The 18353-nt window shown below is 45.6% G+C and overlaps 2 protein-coding genes across 7 annotated transcripts in view; both read right to left on the reverse strand.

The window, feature by feature from the left end:
* RAB43 (RAB43, member RAS oncogene family) overlaps window positions 1-8549 on the reverse strand; it is an 84239-nt gene extending 75690 nt beyond the window's left edge. For all 5 annotated transcript variants that reach the window (XM_053670224.1, XM_037141023.2, XM_037141027.2 and 2 more), the window contains exon 1: window positions 8060-8549. In XM_053670224.1, the coding sequence (XP_053526199.1) occupies window positions 8060-8257 (198 nt within the window). In that variant the 5' untranslated portion in view covers window positions 8258-8549. The remainder of the gene's footprint in view (window positions 1-8059) is intronic.
* An 8045-nt stretch (window positions 8550-16594) lies between these two features.
* ISY1 (ISY1 splicing factor homolog) overlaps window positions 16595-18353 on the reverse strand; it is a 40310-nt gene continuing 38551 nt past the window's right edge. For both annotated transcript variants that reach the window (XM_053670223.1, XM_037141048.2), the window contains 2 exons: window positions 17744-17830; window positions 16595-17343 (listed from right to left, as the gene is read on the reverse strand). In XM_053670223.1, the coding sequence (XP_053526198.1) occupies window positions 17236-17343; window positions 17744-17830 (195 nt within the window). In that variant the 3' untranslated portion in view covers window positions 16595-17235. The remainder of the gene's footprint in view (window positions 17344-17743; window positions 17831-18353) is intronic.

Below are 18353 nucleotides of genomic sequence, written 5' to 3' on the forward strand. Positions count from 1 at the left end.
ACAACACAGGGAGTGGGTTGCCTCACCCTGGTGAATACCTAGGGCTCTGCCCCTTACTACATAAGAGGTGCTTCAAGACCAAAAAATATGGCCCAACTAAGAGGACAGATCAAAACTCCAGAAAAAGAACTAAGCAGTGAGAGAGCCAACTTATCAGATGCACAGTTCGAAACACTTATAACCAGGATGCTCACAGCAATGGTTGAGTATGGGCACAAAATGGAGGAAAAAGTGAAGGCTACACTAAGTGAATTAAAGGAAAATACACAGAGAACCAACGGTGAAGAGAAGGAAACTGGGATTCAAATCAATGATTTGGAGCAGAAGGAAGAAATAAACAGTCAAGCAGAAAAGAATGAAGAGATAAGAATTCAAAAAAATAAGGAGACGGTTAGGAACTTCCGGCACAACTTTAAACATTACAATATCCGAATGACAGGGGTGCCAGAATGAGAAGGGGAAGAGCAAGAGATAGAAAACTTGTTTGAGAAAATAATGGAGAAATTCCCCAATACAACAAAGGAAATAAACTGTTAGGAAGTCCAGGAAGCTCAGCGAGTCCCAAAGAAGTTGGATCCAAAGGAGCACACACCAAGACACATCGTCATTACGGTATCCAAGATTAAAGGAGAGAATCTTAAAAGCAGCAAGAGAAACAAAGAGAGTTACCGACAAAGGAATTCCCATAAGACTATCAGCTGATTTCTCAAAAGAAACCTTACAGGCAAGAAGGGGCTGGAAAGAAGTATTCCAAGTCATGAAAGGCAAGGACCACCAAGCTAGATTACTCTAGCCACCAAAGCTATCATTTAGAATAGAAGGAAAGATAAAGTGCTTCCTAGATAAGGTCAAGTTAAAGGAGTTCATCATCACCAAGCCCTTATTATATGAAATGTTAGAGGGACTTATCTAAGAAAAAGAAGATCAAAACTATGAACTGTAAAATGACAACAAACCAACAACTATCAACAACTGAACCTAAAAAAGAAAAACAAACTAAGCAAACAACTAGAACAGGAACAAAATCACAGAAATGTAAATCATGTGGAGGGTTATCAGAGGGGAGGGGAAGCAGGGAGAATGGAGGAAAGGGTAAAGGGAATAAGAAGCATAAACGGTAGGTACAAAAAAGACAGGGGGAGGTTGAAAATAGTATAGGAGCCCTGGCTGGTGTAGCTCACTGTATTGAGTGCAGGCCTGCAAACCACAGGATCGCCGATTCAATTCCTAGTCACACGCCTGGGTTGCAGGCCAGGTCCCCAGTAGGGGGTGCATGAGAGGCAACCACACACTGATGTTTCTCTCCCTTTCTCCTTCCCTTCCCCTCTATAAATAAATGAATAAATGAGTGAATGAATAAAATAGGAAATGGAAAAGCCAAAGAACTTATATGTAGAACCCATGGATATGAACTAAGGCAGGGAGAGGAAGCTGGTGGGAGGATGGGTGCAGGTAGGGGGGTGCAGGGCAGAGCAGAATAAAGGGGAGGGGAAAATGGGACAACTGGGAGACTTCCGCCAAGACGGAGGCGTAGGTGGAAGCACTGTGCCTTCTTGCACCACTAAGTTTAAAAACAACAAAGTTTTAGCAACAAAAACGCAGCCAAACCACAGAAAATTGAACTACATGGAAGTCCGACAACAATGGACCCTTCAGCCAAACCGGTAAGAGGGGCAGAGCCAGCAGCAGAACAGGGTTGGGCAGGAAAGATCCACCAGACCAACCAGGGCCCGCAACCCAGATGCGCCAGCAGCCGTGGGTCGATCCCAGGTGTGGAGAAGCGGGCGAAGCCACTGAGGGCGCACGGAGGTGGACCCACTGAGGGCTGATTGGGGTCACACATTTACACGCAGATAAACCAGTGAAGGAGCAAGCGGTGAGACAGACCATGCAGCCCCAGTGGCTGGAAGCAGCGGAGGGAACTGCCATTGTCCCTCTCTGACCCACCCCCACATACAGCATCACAAACCACCAACCTGGGTGGCTCCGCCCTGGTGTATATCTAAGGCTCCACTCCTCATTCCTAACAGGCACAAACAGATAAAAACATGGCTCAAGAACAACTCAGAGCCCCAGAGCCAATAAATCTAAGTGATGAAGAAATAGCCAAACTTTCAGATGCACAGTTCAAAACACTGGTGATCAGGATGCTCACAGAACTGGTTGATTTTAGTCACAAATTAGAGGAACATATGAAGGCTAAACTAATTGAAATGAATGGAAATACACAGGAAACCAATAGTAATGGAAAGGAAATTGGGACTCAAATCAATATAGTGGACCAGAAGGAGGAAAAAATGACCAAACAGAAAAGGATGAAGAAACAAGAATTCAAAACAATGAGGAGAGGCTTAGGAACCTCCAGGACATCTTTAAATGCTCCAACATCCGAATTATATGGGTACCAGAAGGGGAAGAGGAACAGCCACCAGTGGAACACTTTTTCGAACAAATAATAAATGAGAATTTCCCCAATCTGGCAAAGGAAATAGACTTCCAGGAAATCCAGGAAGCTCAGACAGTCCCAAAGAAGTTGGACCCAAGAAGGAACACACCAAGGCACATCATCATAACATTAGCCAAGATTAAAATGAAGAAGAGAATCCTAGAAGCAGCAAGAGATAAGGGGACAGTCACCTACAAAGGAGTGCCCATCAGACTGTCAGCTGATTTCTCAAAAGAGACCTTACAGGCAAGAAGGGGCTGGAAAGAAGTATTCCAAGTCATGAAATCCAAAGACCTACAACCAAGATTGCCATATCCAGCAAAGCTTTCATTTAGAATGGAAGGACAGATAAAGTGCTTCTCAGATAAGACCAAATTCAAGGAGTTCATCATCGCCAAGCCCTTATTATATGAAATGCTAAAGGGACTTATCTAAGAAAAAGAAGATAAAAAAGATGAACAGTGAAAGGACAGCAAACTCACAGTTATCAACAACCACACCTAAAACAAAAGCAAATTAAGAGGACAGCTAGATCAGGAGTGAACCATAGAAATGAAGATCAAATGGAGGGTTAGCAACAGGGGAGTGGGAGAAGGAGAAGGGGGGAGAAGGCACAGAGAAGAAATAGCATAGACGATAGGTAGAAAATAGATAGGGGGGAGGGCAAGAATAGTATGGGAAATATAGAATCTAAAGAACTTGAGACATGTAGTCATAAACTAAAGGGGGGAATGGTGGGGGAGGGGGTGTGCAGGGTGGAGGGGAATGAAGGGGGAAAATAGAATAACTGTAATGGCATAATTAATAAAATATATTTTAAAAAAAGAAAATGGGACAACTGTAATAGCATACTCAATAAAATATACTTATAAAAAAGAAGAGAAAAATAAAATTTTAATTAAAAACACATTTTTTCTATTCTAAAGAAGGAAATGGTAACAACTGCAATAGAATAATTCCTTTTATTTGTGATTCCTTGGTTTTATTACAACAGCACTTTTAGGATAGACAAGAAATGGGTTAGTATGGATTTCCTCTTTCTTTTTAATATCCTTTTGAATTTTTAAAAGATTTTATTTATTTATTTTTAGAGAGAGGAAGAGAGAAGGAGAGAAACATAGATCAGTTGCCTTACACACCAGCAATCCAGGCATTGCCCTAACTAGGAATCAAACCAGCAACCTTTCAGTTTGAGAGATGATGCCCAACCCACTGAGCCATACCAGTCAGAGCTGAATACCTCTTATTAGAGGGCTCTGAGTGGGATGGGGGACAAATGTGGAAAAAAGTACTGTTTTCCACTTCACATCTTGAAAATTTTGAAATCCTGAACGATGTGGATGATGTCTACTCAAAATACATAATGAGAATTATAAACTATTTTAAGCATGTGTATAGCTTTCCAGTCAGACTAAGTAGGCCAAATGAAGATAATCAGTCCCAATTTACAAATAAGGAAGCCTGGAGCTTCAAAAAGAGAAAAGGAACTACCCACTGTTGTGGCAGGGTTGGACAAAAAACCCAGACCTTCAGACTCCTAATCCAGTGTTTTCTTTCAGAGACTCTACAATTTGAAAGACTAGAAGCACCCATGTTCTTTTTTTTTCTTTTAAAAGATTATATTTTTTAAATTTATTTTTAGAGAGAGAGGGAGGGAAGGAGGGAGAAAGAGAGGGAGAGAAACACCGACAAGTGGTTGCCTCTCACACAGCCCCTTCTGGAGACCTGGCCTGCAACCCTGGCATGTGCCCCAGCTGGGAACTGAACTGGCGACCCCTTGGTTCACAGCCCTCGCTCAATCCACTAAGCTACACCAGCTGGGGCCCAGGTTCTCTCTTGAGATTCAATCTGCATAGCTAAGGCAAAATGAATCTGTAGGGGATAGGGTACAGAAACCAATCACCACATACAGAGCTTTACTAACCAGCACAGCAGGTTATGTGAGCTGCTTGAAACCAGCCAGATGCTGTTCTATTTACTATGAAATTCTTTGGGGTTTCAATCCTTACAATTGAAATCTATAAAATACCCAAGTCTATACTCTTCTCTCGCAGTGCAGTGGCCACAGCTGCACTTTCCCTAGATTCATTAACTTGCAAGATCTCAGGGTCATCATTATGAACTCAGAGGGACTCAGAAACATTAAAAAAAAAAAAAAAAAGCACTGCTTTAGAAGCCAAGCTGACTGGGTTCAAATCCTGGTTTTGTCATTGACTTGCATATGTCCTGGGCGTGTTGGTCACTTCACTTATTTTGGCCTCTGCTTCCTCTCTATAAATAAAAATCAATTAATAGACATGTACTGAACAGCACTGACACTGATGTAGATGCAGGAATTCACAGATAACGCAAGGTAGCCTGAATCTCTGAGCTTTCATGGAGTTAAAATTATATAGAGAACAACAAACAAAGTAATTTCAAGTATGGGTAAGTGCTATGCGATCACCCTTGGGAAATCAATATGGGAAAAAGGTTGGGGAGGCCAAAGAAGTCCTCTCTGAGGAGGTGGTATTCTCAGCATATCCCAAAGGATGATGCAGTGGTCCCAAGCAAGTGCCCTTGGGATAGAGTATGGACAGCCGGGGGCAAAAATACAAAGGGCCCAAGGCAAACATGTTTGAAGGACAGAAAAGGCTAGTAAGGCTAGAAAGTACTGAGTGAGAGGCACGGGAAAAAAGATGACGGTGGCAAGGCAGGCAGGGTCCATTTCTTCAGGTAAGAAGTTTGGATGTTATTCTGGTTGCAAAAGGAAGTGACCGCAGGAATAAAGGGGTTTAACTACATCTATGATGTTTCAAACTTTTTTTTTAGCAGAACTTTTTAGTCAGATACAAACAAGTGGAACCTCAATATAAAACTAAGTAAAAGTAGTATTGTTTTGGCTGCGTGAGAAGCTGCTGGCTCTTTTGAATCTGTGGTCTCTTGGTCTTCCCCCTCAATCCACCAATGTCCCCAACCACTGGAGGTCAGAAGAACTGGAAAACCACCAAGTGATCTGTTTCTAAGGTTCCTTAAGCTCTAACAAAAGCCAGCATTATAGGGAAAGGAAGTTAGGAGACAATACTGGATACTTGTTGGACCCTGAACACACCCTGGAAAGGTTTTAAACTAAATCTGTGGACATGCTTCTGCAGAAACAATAAAATCTGGCTCATCAAAGGTTCCAGGAAAAATCACATTGTGACAGAAAACAGATCAGTGATTGCTAGGGGCTAAAGTGAGGGGAGGACAATAACACAAAATGATACCAGGGATTTTCTGGGTTCACAGAAGTATATTATACCTTGATTGCGGTAGTGGTTACAGGTCTGTATACATTGGTAAGAGTTCACAGAACTGTACACCTAAAAATGGGAAAGGTTTACTATACGTAAATTAAACCTCATAACCCTCTGTTTTTTAATTACATTGCTGGAAGACACCTCAAAGTTATTTTACTGATGATAAGTGAGTCTCTGAGAGAGAAAAAAATGATTTGCTCCTGATGAGTCAGTAGAGCCCAGAAGTCCTGACTTAGAGATAGTCCTTTTCCCACCGCTGCTCAGGTTTAATTCAGAGCCTCCTCAGTGCACTGGGCTTAAGGTTTCTCTAACTTCAAAATGAGGAGATAAGTAACAGCCAAAAGGCTTTCCCACTCCAAATAATCAGATTCTGAGAAGGAGGGAAAAGGCCTCAATACTTTGGAGTCAGAAAAACCGGAAGAAAAATTTCCACCTCTGTCACTCACTGTGTGATCTGGTGCAAACCTGTCCTGTGTGAAAGGGAGTTAATAATAACACATCCACAAAATAGCTGGCACACAACAGACTCTCAAGAAGGGCAATGATTATAACTATTAAAGGCTTTACCATACCTACACTGTTCTCCCATTTCCAGTCCTACCCAGCTGCCTCCTAAGAACAATCTGGATGTCATCATAAAGAAAAGAAGTAAGAACTGCCTGCTCTGCCATAACCTGCCATAACAACCTATGGTCAGGTACACAGTATGTCAAAGGAGCACAGGTTGTTATCTCATCAGATAAACAGAAACGCCCTACGCCCTCCTTGACCACTGTCAGCATGGGCCACCACAAACACTGTAGTGGAAACAGGCTGACAACCTGCAAGAGTGCCACTGCTGAGTATCCCTATATTTTTATACTCCACTATTCCTGTAGCTTCTGACATCATCACAGGGAAGAAATTCCCCCATGGATATTACTCCACCCATCCCACAACCGTTCCCTGGCTATATGTTCTAAATAAGAGGTGGTCCCAAATAATGACTTGGTGCTGCTTGCCACACCTTGCCCTTTTTTCTATCCCAAGGAGACCAAAAACACACAGAAACCGAAAAAAACTATTTAAAAACAAAAACAAAAACCTTCAGCCAGGTAGTTTCTGCTTCTACCATCTCATCTACTCTAGATGCACTGTGGTCATGTAAAGACCGTTGGCTTACTTTTTGTCCATGAAGAGGCAGGAGGCAACACAGAAATTATCCAACTTCTGCAGGAACAAAGAGCTAAGTATCCCAGCCAAAGGCAACTATGAGCAGGCTACAGCAGACCAAGGTGACAAAGCCTCACAGCATCAGGGCTCAAGAATTCCAATTGCCCTGGCTCAACTTCTTGAAAACACGGAGACAACGCTTGCCTTGTACTGCACATGCCCAGTGCTCTTAAGAGTTGCCCTGGAGATCATGTGAACTCAAAACCATGAACGAAAAGGATTTCTGTACAGTGCAGTTAACTAAAATTACTGAAAAAAAAATACTGTGTGCTGGCATTGTTGGTCTCTGTTACAGAGGGCCGACACCCATGTTAAAAAATTCTGATTCATTAATCACAAATATTATTTGCCAAAACACTGTGGCAACTACATCCTGCTGTTTCTATTCGGAGCCATTGCCAAAAGATCTGTTCTCTCCCCTACCTTCAGGTATCTGTGAAATTTTCAGTTTCTATCAAATTCCAGCTGGGGGATGGGACCTAGTGCTGGCCTTAGAAAAAGTTCCACCACCAGGTCCACAAAACCACTGCAGAGAGGCGTAGCCAAGACCGGAAATTCTGACTTAAAAGTTTGGGCCCTGGGGTCCTAAGAAGCAACTACTTCCTGATCCCTCCCAGTGGGGGGAGGGGAGGGCGCGGGTGGTTTTTTCAGGCAGGGTTCCCCACCTGAGGGCCGTGCTTGAGGAAGGGTCGGGCCAGCCAGGCGTCCCTCTATGTCCGGCACTCTGAGGCGCTCGGCTGCCTTCCACTTATCTGGGAGCAAAGTAAAGGATATGAGCTACAGAGAGCAGAGCCTCCTCTCCTCACCACCTCCAAAGCGCCCACACAAATATACACATACACACTCAAGACCGGCGCTTTGCAGACTGAACCTGGCTCAGATCCCAAGGCCCAGGCCTGCTCCGACAGGAGGAAGGGAAAGGGAAAGCAAAAGGGGTCTGCCAGACACCTCTGAATAATCCCGGACTTTAACTACCGAGGAACAGAACAATCCCCACCCCCGCTAAGCGAGAACCTTCCAGGGGCCCTGGCCGCCCTTAGTGCACGTCAGAGCTTGGGCTGCGCAATGTCCAAAAAGAGCAGGCCACCCCGGCCCGGGGTCCCCAGGCCGGGCCTCCCACCTTGACTCGCTTGCCCTGGATCTCCAGCGTCTTCATGGTAAAGTCTACGCCGATGGTGCTGCTCTGGCGCTCCGAGAAAGCGCCGGTCTTGAAGCGCTGCACCACGCACGTCTTGCCCACGCTCGCGTCGCCCACTAGCACCAGTTTGAACAGGAAATCATAATGCTCGTCTGGGTCTCCCGGACCCGGCCCAGCCATGTCCTCGCGGGAACCGCAGGCCGGCTCCGGGCGCTGGGAACCGCCTGGGCTCTTGGAAGCTGCAGGCGCCAGGCGACGTGGAGCCTCCCGGACACCTGAAGCTGCAGCGCCACCGATCGTCGGCCTCCACCCAACCCCAGCAGGTTCTTCGCCCCTCCTCGGCCACCCCGAATCCCGTTGCCTGGGCTCCGCCCTGACTTCACTGCCCTACCCTCACTGTCCAACCCTCGGCGAAACTCGCCAGGGGCCCTCAGCTCCGCGCCAGACCAGTCTAACCCTCCGGTCCCCAGTAAGTCCCGCCCACAGCATCTCCCCCGCCCAATTCCACCCTATGCACCGCCCACAACTTGACTCCGCTCCCCGCACAACGTTTAGCACCGCCCACATTCCTATTCTTCCTCAACATCACCCTCAGTACTTGCCTCGCCCCTTCCACCTATTTATTCCGCCCTCTGCACTGCCCCAAAACCACTGGCCACCTCAGACCCTTCTTCAACTAAGCTGCTCTCCAGCCTGGACCCCAGGTGCTGTCCAGTGCCTCCCGTGCCGCCTCCCCCTTCCCCAGGCATGGCCAGCCTGCCTGGGCTCGCCTACATGCTGCTCTTCCAGACCCACAGTCAGAGCAGGCTTGTGGGAATGGTTGGGTCTCTGGGCCTGCAGGCCGAGGCGCCTTTTAACCCAGTACTTGGACCCAGAATGTCCTCGTCTAGAGTGGATCATTGGAGAAGGGGACGACCAGAGCCGTGTCACCTTAGTGCTCTGACTAACAGGGCCAACGATGCAGAATCCCTGTAAAAGATTGTGATAGATGACATTTTCTCACACTAAAGAAAGGAAAGGCCTGGTGGCACACTATAAGGAAAAAGGAAGTCTATAGTGAGGCCAGAAATTAAAACTGGGGAGAATGCCAGAATCTTTATGAAGAGGCACCTGAAAGCTGTTGCTCAACGTGGCCTCCCAGGACTCTATGGAAAGGAGAATTTAAGGGGCCCCATTTGACAGAACGCTAAGCCAAAAAGAGGAGTTGGGAGATCACAACCCCAAAAGGGAGCCTAGCAATTGAAGCAGCTACCCAAATGTCTCAGAATAGGCTGGATCAGTTGGTGTTGTGGGTCCAGTTGGGGGAACTAACCCAGATGAAAAGCATCAAAGATTGGCCTGAGCAGAGAAATAAGAGAGGCTTGTGAGCAGTTCTGTAGGGCAGATCAGTACCCGCGATGGCCCAGTAAATCAGGGAGCCTCAGAAAAAAATATATTCAAACACCTATAATAAACTTAAAATAGATCAAATAGAACCTATTTCTCAAGGGGCTTTCCAGCTATCAAAATGGAAGGGAACTGAAAACACTCCTGTCCTCTTTATGCAGCACCCTTACAAGAGGGCTACAGCACTCCAATTCTATTTAATTCATTGTGTGATTAATGCCTGCTAGGGGCACTAATCAAACAATGAATCAGGTATTGTTCTACGGTCCTGGAATACATCAGTGAACAAACTAGACAAGAATCAATACCCTCCCCAGTAGGAAAAAGAAGAGGGCCTCCTTAAGCTCTCCTCGTAGCTTAAGGAGACCATAGAAAGCAAGTCCCATAGAAAGCAAGTCTCCTTAAGCTCTCCTTGTAGCTTAAGGAGACCATAGAAAGCAAGTCCAACAGGACCAGTACTCTCACCAGTTTTACTGGCCAAGTGGGGAAGAGACTGGAGGAGGTAAAGGTAGACCCATGCCTAGTAAAGGTGGAAGAGTTATTTGTTCTGGAAGAGTTTGAATCCCACTGCTATGGAAAATATTCAACAGTGCTAGACAGGTAACCCCAAAGTGCCAGGGAAAACCAATTTTGGGAAAAGCAATTCATCTTCGGTATGTCAGACAGGAGCAGACAGCCGGAGCAGCAGGAAACTGCCTCCATTTGAAAGAAGTAGCAGGTGGGATGGATGGTATTGGCTCTGGGGAGGTGGGGTATGTCAAAACCCAGAATCCAGAAAACAACATCTGCCTCCACCCCAGAGTGTATATCCAAAGTACAAGGTGAAGAGAGGGAAGGGAAAAATGAGTCCAGGAGCCAGAATGAGCCAAAGTTGTCACCAACTGGAGTCATGAGGTGAGAAAGAAGGAAACTGGCCTTTACATCGGCCTTGAGTGGGATGGCCTGGTGCAATTTGGTCTTGGCATGAATTTTGTCAGAGACCAGACACCACTTGTATTTGTGCAGTGATGGAAACATTCTAAAACTGACTGTCATGGGTGTTGTATGACTCAGGACATCTACCAGAATCCTTATATTGTATATTTATAATAAGTGAATTTTATGGTATGCAAATTATACCTCAGTAAAACTATTTTTTAAAAAACCCTACATTCCCTCTTTTAGTAGTAAATTCCTGAATAGCACAGTGAAATTGAATTATTGTCTGTTTAAAATAGAACAATTCAAAATATTTGTGATGTCTCACTTAATGCCCAAAGTTTGAAATAACGCACATTTCACTTTTTTTCCCAAGTACAAATATTTATTTTTATTGATTATGCCATTACATTTGTTCTATTTCTCCCCCCTCCATTCCCCTCCATCCTGCACACCTCTCCCCCACCATTTCCCCCTTTAGTTCATGAACACGTCTCAAGTTCTTTAGATTCTGTATTTCCCCTACTATTCTTACCCTCCACCCTATTTTCTATCTACTGTCTATGCTACTTATTTTCTGTACCTTCTACCCCCTTCTCCTTCTCCCACGCCCCTGTTGCTAATCCTCCATTTGATCTTTATTTCTATGGTTCACTCCTGATCTAGCTGTCCTCTTAATTTGCTTTGTTTTAGGTGTGGTTGTTGATAACTGTGAGTTTGCTGTCCTTTCACTGTTCATCTTTTTTATCTTCTTTTTCTTAGGTAAGTCCCTTTAACATTTCATATAATAAGGGCTTGGTGATAATGAACTCCTTGAATTTGGTCTTATCTGAGAAGCACTTTATCTGTCCTTCCATTCTAAATGAAAACTTTGCTGGATAGAGCAATCTTGGTTGTAGGTCTTTGGTTTTCATGACTTGGAATACCTCTGTCCAGCCCCTTCTTGCCTGTAAGGTCTCTTTTGAGAAATCCGCTGACAGTCTGATGGGAGCTCCTTTGTACGTGACTGTCCTTTTATCTCTTGCTGCTTCTAGGATTCTCTTCTTCATTTTAATCTTGGCTAATGTTCCTTCTTGGGTCCAACTTCTTTGGGACTGTCTGAGCTTCCTGGATTTCCTGGAAGTCTATTTCCTTTGCCAGATTGGGGAAATTCTCATTTATTATTTGTTCGAAAAAGTGTTCCACTGGTGGCTGTTCCTCTTCCCCTTCTGGTACCTCTATAATTCGGATATTGGAATATTCCTAAGCCTCTCCTCATTGTTTTGAACTCTTATTTCTTCGTCCTTTTCTGTTCATTTTTTTCCTCCTTCTGGTCCACTATATTGATTTGAGTCCCAATTTCCTTTCCATTACTATTGGTTTCCTGTGTATTTCTATTCATTTCAATTAGTTTAGCCTTCATATGTTCCTCTAATTTGTGACTAAAATCAACCAGTTCTGTGAGCATCCTGATCACCAGTGTTTTGAACTGTGCATCTGAAAGTTTGGCTATTTCTTCATCACTTAGATTTATTGGCTCTGGGGCTCTGAGTTGCTCTTGAGCCATGTTTTTATCTGTTTGTGCCTGTTACAAATGAGGAGTGCAGCCTTAGTTGTTTACGAGGACGGAGCCACCCAGGTTGGTGGTTTGTGATGCTGTATGTGGGGGTGGGTCAGAGAGGGGCAATGGCGGTCCTCTCCACTCGCCCCCTCCGTCCCACCATCCCACCACTTGCCCCTGCCTGTTTATCTGAGCGGAAATGTGCGAGCCTGCCGCCCTGCTCTGTGCGGTCTCAATGCTTGCCTCTTCACTGGTTTATCTGCAGGCAAATGCTCCACCAACCACAGACACCCAGCCGTGCCTCTTGCCTGTGTCCGCCAGTAGCCAGCCCACACCTGGGATCCGCGCCTTCGGCTGCCTGCACACCACCTCCGTTGGGGATCTTTTTGGCCAACCCACTCCGCTGCTGGCTTCACCCCTCTTACCGGTTTAGCTGAGCATTTTGTTGTTTTCAGACTCCGTATGGTCGACTTTCTGTGTGGTTTATGTTTATTGTTGTTAAAACTTTGTTGTTTTTAGATTTGGTTGTGCGAGGACACAAGGTATTCCCACCTACACCTCCATCTTGGCGGAAGTCCCCTCAATTTTTAATTAATGTATCAAGAATTTAATATTGTTAAAGCTACTGGCTGGTAGGCAGTGAATTTAAACTGTGCTATTGCCACACAGGTGGCACTATCCTGGCTGTAACATCTGCAGTTTGTGATGTAACTCCAATGTTCTGTTGATTAGAACTCCAAGTGGTTAGAGACAAGTGCCATCTTTCTCCTCCTTCCTTTCTCCCACTCTCCTTTCCTTCCCTTTGTCTTTATTTCCTCACCTTTTTATTTCTACAGTCACCATTATTATAGCCTCTAGTAATAGCATCCACATTTTTTTAATTTGGCAGTGTCCAGACTAGTGCTCATAATGTGTCCCCAGTTAGGAAAAAAAGGTGAAAAACACCATGAAGAAGGCCAGACACCAAACATATCTGTATTCTTAATAAGAGAACTTGATTAACATTTTAATATTAGATAATTAAAAGCAGCAACAAAGCAATATGCCATAGCAGTTGTAGGCTTAGGTGCCCTGGGCTAATGCTGGCTGAGGTTTGGGAAGTCTCCCTCCCAGGCAGTCCTCGGCTCACCTGGTGGTTCCTGAAACTGCAGCGATCCCACTCTCCCCTCCTAGAAATCCAAAATGTCATAAACGCAAGCCTAATGAACACCAGCCCTCCCTGTTTCTGTTGATGGTAACCACCTCACACTTGAGGCTAACTGAAAATTTGGAGTTATCTGGCTCTCAGCACCCCTACTTAAACCTCTCACAACTCCATGGTGACTTCCCACCCCCACTGCTATCCTCAGAACCAGAGCAGTGTTCCTCCACTCCCCCATCCCAAGGACTGCCCTGGCTTCCTCCCCTCTCAACTTCTAGTTAGTTCCATATCCTCCCACCAAATGGGCCTGCTAGAATTGCTCTTACCTGGCTATCCCCATGCTCACACTTCAGTGACAAGCCCAGACCCTCCAAAACTCCAACACATTCAAGGCCTGCCTTACCTCTTCTTGCCCCCAAATCATCTGGTCCCCTGTCATGAAGCCCCTCTCCCTATTTCCCAACCCTTTAAATTTGCCACTGTAGGGGGTTCAGAATAATCCACCCCAAGATGTGACTTAGTGGTATTCAATTACTTTGAGCAAAAATTTTAGCATTAGGCTCAGACACTTCTGCCCCTTCCTTTAACCACCTAAAACTTGAAACAGGGGCCTTGCCCATAAGAGATTATCAGACAACTTCTTTTGACCTGTCTGTAGATCAGGGTAAACTTCGGTTTACTAAATATCTGTTCTTTTTATCATCCTACAATGACCCACTGAAGCTCCCAAGGCACCTTACTTTATCCTTAGCTCAGGATGCCTTATATACCCATATCCCCTTTTGCTCTCTGGATCTCTCCTGCATATGTGGTCCCTCTGTCATATATGCAAGGTTCCTATGCATATGTATGTATTAAATTTGGTCATTTTATTTTGCTAAGCTGTCTCATGTCTATTTGATTATTAGACCACCCAGAAGAATCTTGAGGGTAGCGAAAAATTTGTTCCTCCCACAACGGTTTTCACAGAATCCTACATGGCCCCTGCTAGAGAGACCTGATCTGCCTTCCCCACTCATCTTAATGAGGCAGAAGCACAGGATTGGTGACTTTCAGAAAAGTACCCAGTGTAGGAACTCTGTAGTACAGGGTCAGCTCTACAGAAGATATTACCTCCATGATTTCTTTTTCTTTTTTTGCAAGGGGGGCAGTTAAAGCAGAAAAGATGTGAAAATGCCTGAGGGCCAGGGTGCCAATTCTAGTCTCCCAGTGGGCATGGGCCTGTGTCACTAGCTAGGCAATGACTGCTAGGAGTTAGAATAGGCCTGATGACAACAGGTGGGATCCTGCTGCATTAACGTGAGCAGGGGTGAGAATCCTACCCCATCCTCTCTTAGGGCTTTGGGAGAAAGCAATAAGATGGGGATAGGGTGAAGCAGTGGATCAGGCAACAAAACCAGCCCTTTGCTTCTCCATGGCAGGCCTGTACTTCTTGCAGTAGCCCAGGGTGTAGAGAAAAGAAAAAGGTTTTAATCTCTTCCTTGTTTATAAATTGCCCAAAGCAGGAGCATGTGAAGTCAGGAGGCAGAGTGCAAGAGGTTACGTGCATAGAGGAAAAAGGACAGTCTAATGTCTGGATGGGGCTAGTATGACAAATCTTAAAACAAGAGGAATATTGATGTTTTAAATTCATAGGTGGACCAGTGGGGTAAGAAAAGGGGTGAGAAGTCCATGGAAATGTATATATACAAAGACGCCATTTTGGAAACTGTACAGAACCAAAGCTAATGCAAACCGTGAAACAGGTTTGGTCAAAGAATCCTGACACTTGTTGTTACCTCTGAGCAATGAGCTGCACCAAAGTGACCACATCCCCACCAGTGATCATACCCACCGAGCTAACTCAGATTTCCCTGCTGTTCGTTGGCTGGGATGGGAGCCCTAAAGAGATCTCATTTCTGGGGTCTCTGGCAGAGAAGTAGCCAGTACCTGCAGGACAGGAAGAGGCCTGGAGTTGGGTACAATCTTTCTTTATCAGGGAAAAACCAAATGCTGAGTCAGGTGCTTCTATAACAAGGGCTTCAGTTTCCTCAGATGTGGAACACTTATTCCTGTTCTGTGAGCACTCAGGGAAGCCACGGTGACATCCTGAGTGGCAGGATCTTTGTAAACTGAAAGGCTGGTGTGGGGTGGGGAGGGCTCCTGTTTTTGTCTCTGTTTCACGTGGTTGAGAAAGCTTCTGAGTTCCATTGACTGAATGAGGAAGGCCAGGAGCCCTGGAAATTCCAGATGGGCCACCCTCCAGACACTTGCCAACCACTTTTTCCATAGAGAAGAAATACCTGTCGTCTGAATGTTCTGCTCTCATCAAATGCAAGGCAGCCCCAAACCCACATGTACCCCTTGAAAGAAAAACCCATAACTGGGTCCATCTGAGCTGGGCACCCCATACCCATCCCAGAAGCTCTGATGTGGGCCAGGCTGTCCCAAAGGCCCTACCTTTCCTCTGCCCACACCAGGGACTACCCAGACTCTGGGGAAAACCCACAGGTCCAGTCATGGACTTTAAAACAGGGAAACAGATCAGGGATCCAGAGAATCCCTGCTCAAAGCCCCCACTGAATTCACTCCTGAGCCATCCAGCTCTCAGACCAGTTCTCCCGCCAAGGCTCCACTCCCAGAGCTCCAATCTCAACCCCTCTCAGCACCCTGCTCACATTTGCCCAGGAGCTCAGCTAGGGGTTGGGGGATCATCAGAACTTCTTTCAGAGAAGCCAGGACACGATATCCCTCCCCCAGTTATGTCCCCTCTCCTCATCCTCACAGGTCTCCTGTCACCTTCTCCATGCAGCTACGCCCCACTCCACTAAGCCTCTGCCTGACCTGACTCATGCCTCTAATCTCCACACCTGACTATAGGTCACAAACTAACCAGGTTGCCCACTTGCTCAGACCTCTAGACAGCTCCCTGCTGCTCTCAGTCTCCTTGAGGAGGGTCCCCAGAACCACCCATGCCCGAATGCATTCCCCCTGACACTTGCCACCCATAGCCACACATGACTCTGCCATTTCCATCCAGACTGTGCTGCTTCCAGGCAGGCAGACCATCTCCGACCAAACTCCCTGCTGTGTAATGGGCTTCTTCAAGCTCCAGCACTTCCTGTTCACAAACAGCCCCAGATAGGGCCCCAATCCAAAGGACAGCTTCCTGGTCCTAATACTCCCAGACATTCCCAGGACCCCTCTGAGAATGGGGAGGTCCCCCCTGCCACTGTCCTAGAGGTTAAAGTCTCTGCCGTCATTTCTCCCCACTGAAAAGACTCAGCTTGGATGGTGGGTTTGGATCCAACTGGTGCTTCCTGGACATCCAAGGTGTACTTTCACACAGGCTGCCTAGAAGGAGCAGTAAGGATGGCTCTGCCCACTGAGCTCAGCTCCCAGACAGAGCCGGGAACTAGTCCCAGCCCTCCCATACCTGGGCTGTGTGTTTGGGGACTCTCCCCTGATGTGATTCCAAACCTCATGTTCTAATGCAACCATTACCTCAGTACACAGAGCCCAGGGAACAAGAAACTACAGATATGGAGATCTCTCTCATATAAAAAGCTTTAATAAAAATAGCTCTCTACAAAACCAGTCATAAAACAAAAGTAAACTCAATTTCCTGCCATCTGGACAGGAGGGAATCACACAGGCTGAGCAGGCCACAGAGAACTGTGCCAGGCTCAAAACATACAGCTCTGGCTGGCTATTGACATATGGGATGTGAGTTCAGGACTGACACATTTCATTTTTCAAGAGGAGTTACAAATAATGTCTTTTTAGAAAAACTGTATTTTTTAATGGTAGTAATTGATCACCCTCCCCACCAAATGATAGTAGAAAGCTAAATAAAACACAGGCAGCCAGTTAGCAGCATGTTTTACACACTCAAGAGAAAAATAAGTGGGTTCATACAATATCAAAATATTTGTACACAGATGACCACTGAACTGCTAGCATGTAGAAAACCTGCTAGGGAAGGATGGGGCAGACTCCCTTATCTGAGATCAGCAGATGAGGTAACAAAAGGTAAGAGAAAAATGAACAGTAAGAAAGAGCAGGAAGCCTCACAGCACTAGCCTACCAGTCTGCAGTCCAAGGACAGCAGAGCCAGTGGGTTAATGCAAGTTCCAGTGGAGCTGAAGAACTCCCAACAGATTTCCAGACCCCAAAGAGAGCCCTTCCTCAGCCCTAATATCCCATGAGTCTTTTGGCCTCTTCACTCTGGGCCTGCAGAGTCTCACTTGCATACTTATGAAGGAGTTCCATCTTCTTCCTCTGCACAAGTGCCTCCTCGATCTGTGAATAACAAGAGTAAAGGGCTCATGCAACACTCTTCAATAAGGCCCTCTCTTCCCTGCTGTACCCCGGCTAAGAGGGAGTCTCTCTGAGAGTGGCCATTGAACAACAGCTCAATACCTAGAATGATTGTGAAGGTCCCCTTCTCTCCCATTGTAAGTATGTGAACAACAGAATGGTCATCAATTTCCTCTAAAGCAGATGAAATCCTGCCTTCTCTAGATTCCACACCCTGTTATAAGCATAGTGACCAATGTCATGTAGTCAAGAGTCAGAGCTGCCCAAATGGACAGACAAGGGAAAAAAACAGTAGAGCACTAAATGGAGTCTTCTTTAGAGGTGAGGTCCCTGACACTTGGGAAGGTCCACCTGCAAGGGTAGCTCACAGCCTCTACCCTACCTCTTGTTGTGATGGCACAGGGACATGAGCGATGAACTTCTGCTGCCCGTCTTCCCCTCCATGCTCCTGGCTGCCTTCTTCATCAGACTAGAAACAGAGAACAACCAAAATTCCATAAATAGGAGAGCATGAAATAAATGTTGCTTGTGCTATAATATATGCTTACTCTGCAGCTGCTTAAAGGGGGGGAAAAGGAATGAGGAAATTCTTTACTTATACAGAAACATAACCAAGATATCATTACATACAAAAATTAACAGAACATTGTGTACAATATGCTAACTTTTGTATTAGGAAAGTAAGAATAGAAACTAGTGACAGCAGTGAGAACTAGGTTGATGGAGGGCAGAATTGCAAAAGACAACCTCTGTTCACTATCTTTATATACTGTTTGATTCTTGACTTATAACTATATTACCTATTTTTTTCCTAAAGATTTTATTTATTTATCTTTAGAGGGGAAGGGAAGGAGAGAGGGAGAGAAATATCAATGTATGGTTGCCCCTTGTAAGTCCCCTGATGGGAACTGGCCTGCAACCCAGGCATGTGCCCTGACTGGAAATCAAACCATGGTTGCTTGGTTCCCAGGCCTGCGCTCAATCCACTGAGC

The sequence above is a fragment of the Artibeus jamaicensis genome, unplaced genomic scaffold (assembly GCF_021234435.1).
Source record: "Artibeus jamaicensis isolate MK-2021 breed Jamaican fruit bat unplaced genomic scaffold, CSHL_Jam_final contig_558, whole genome shotgun sequence".
Classification (NCBI taxonomy): Eukaryota; Metazoa; Chordata; class Mammalia; order Chiroptera; family Phyllostomidae; genus Artibeus; species Artibeus jamaicensis.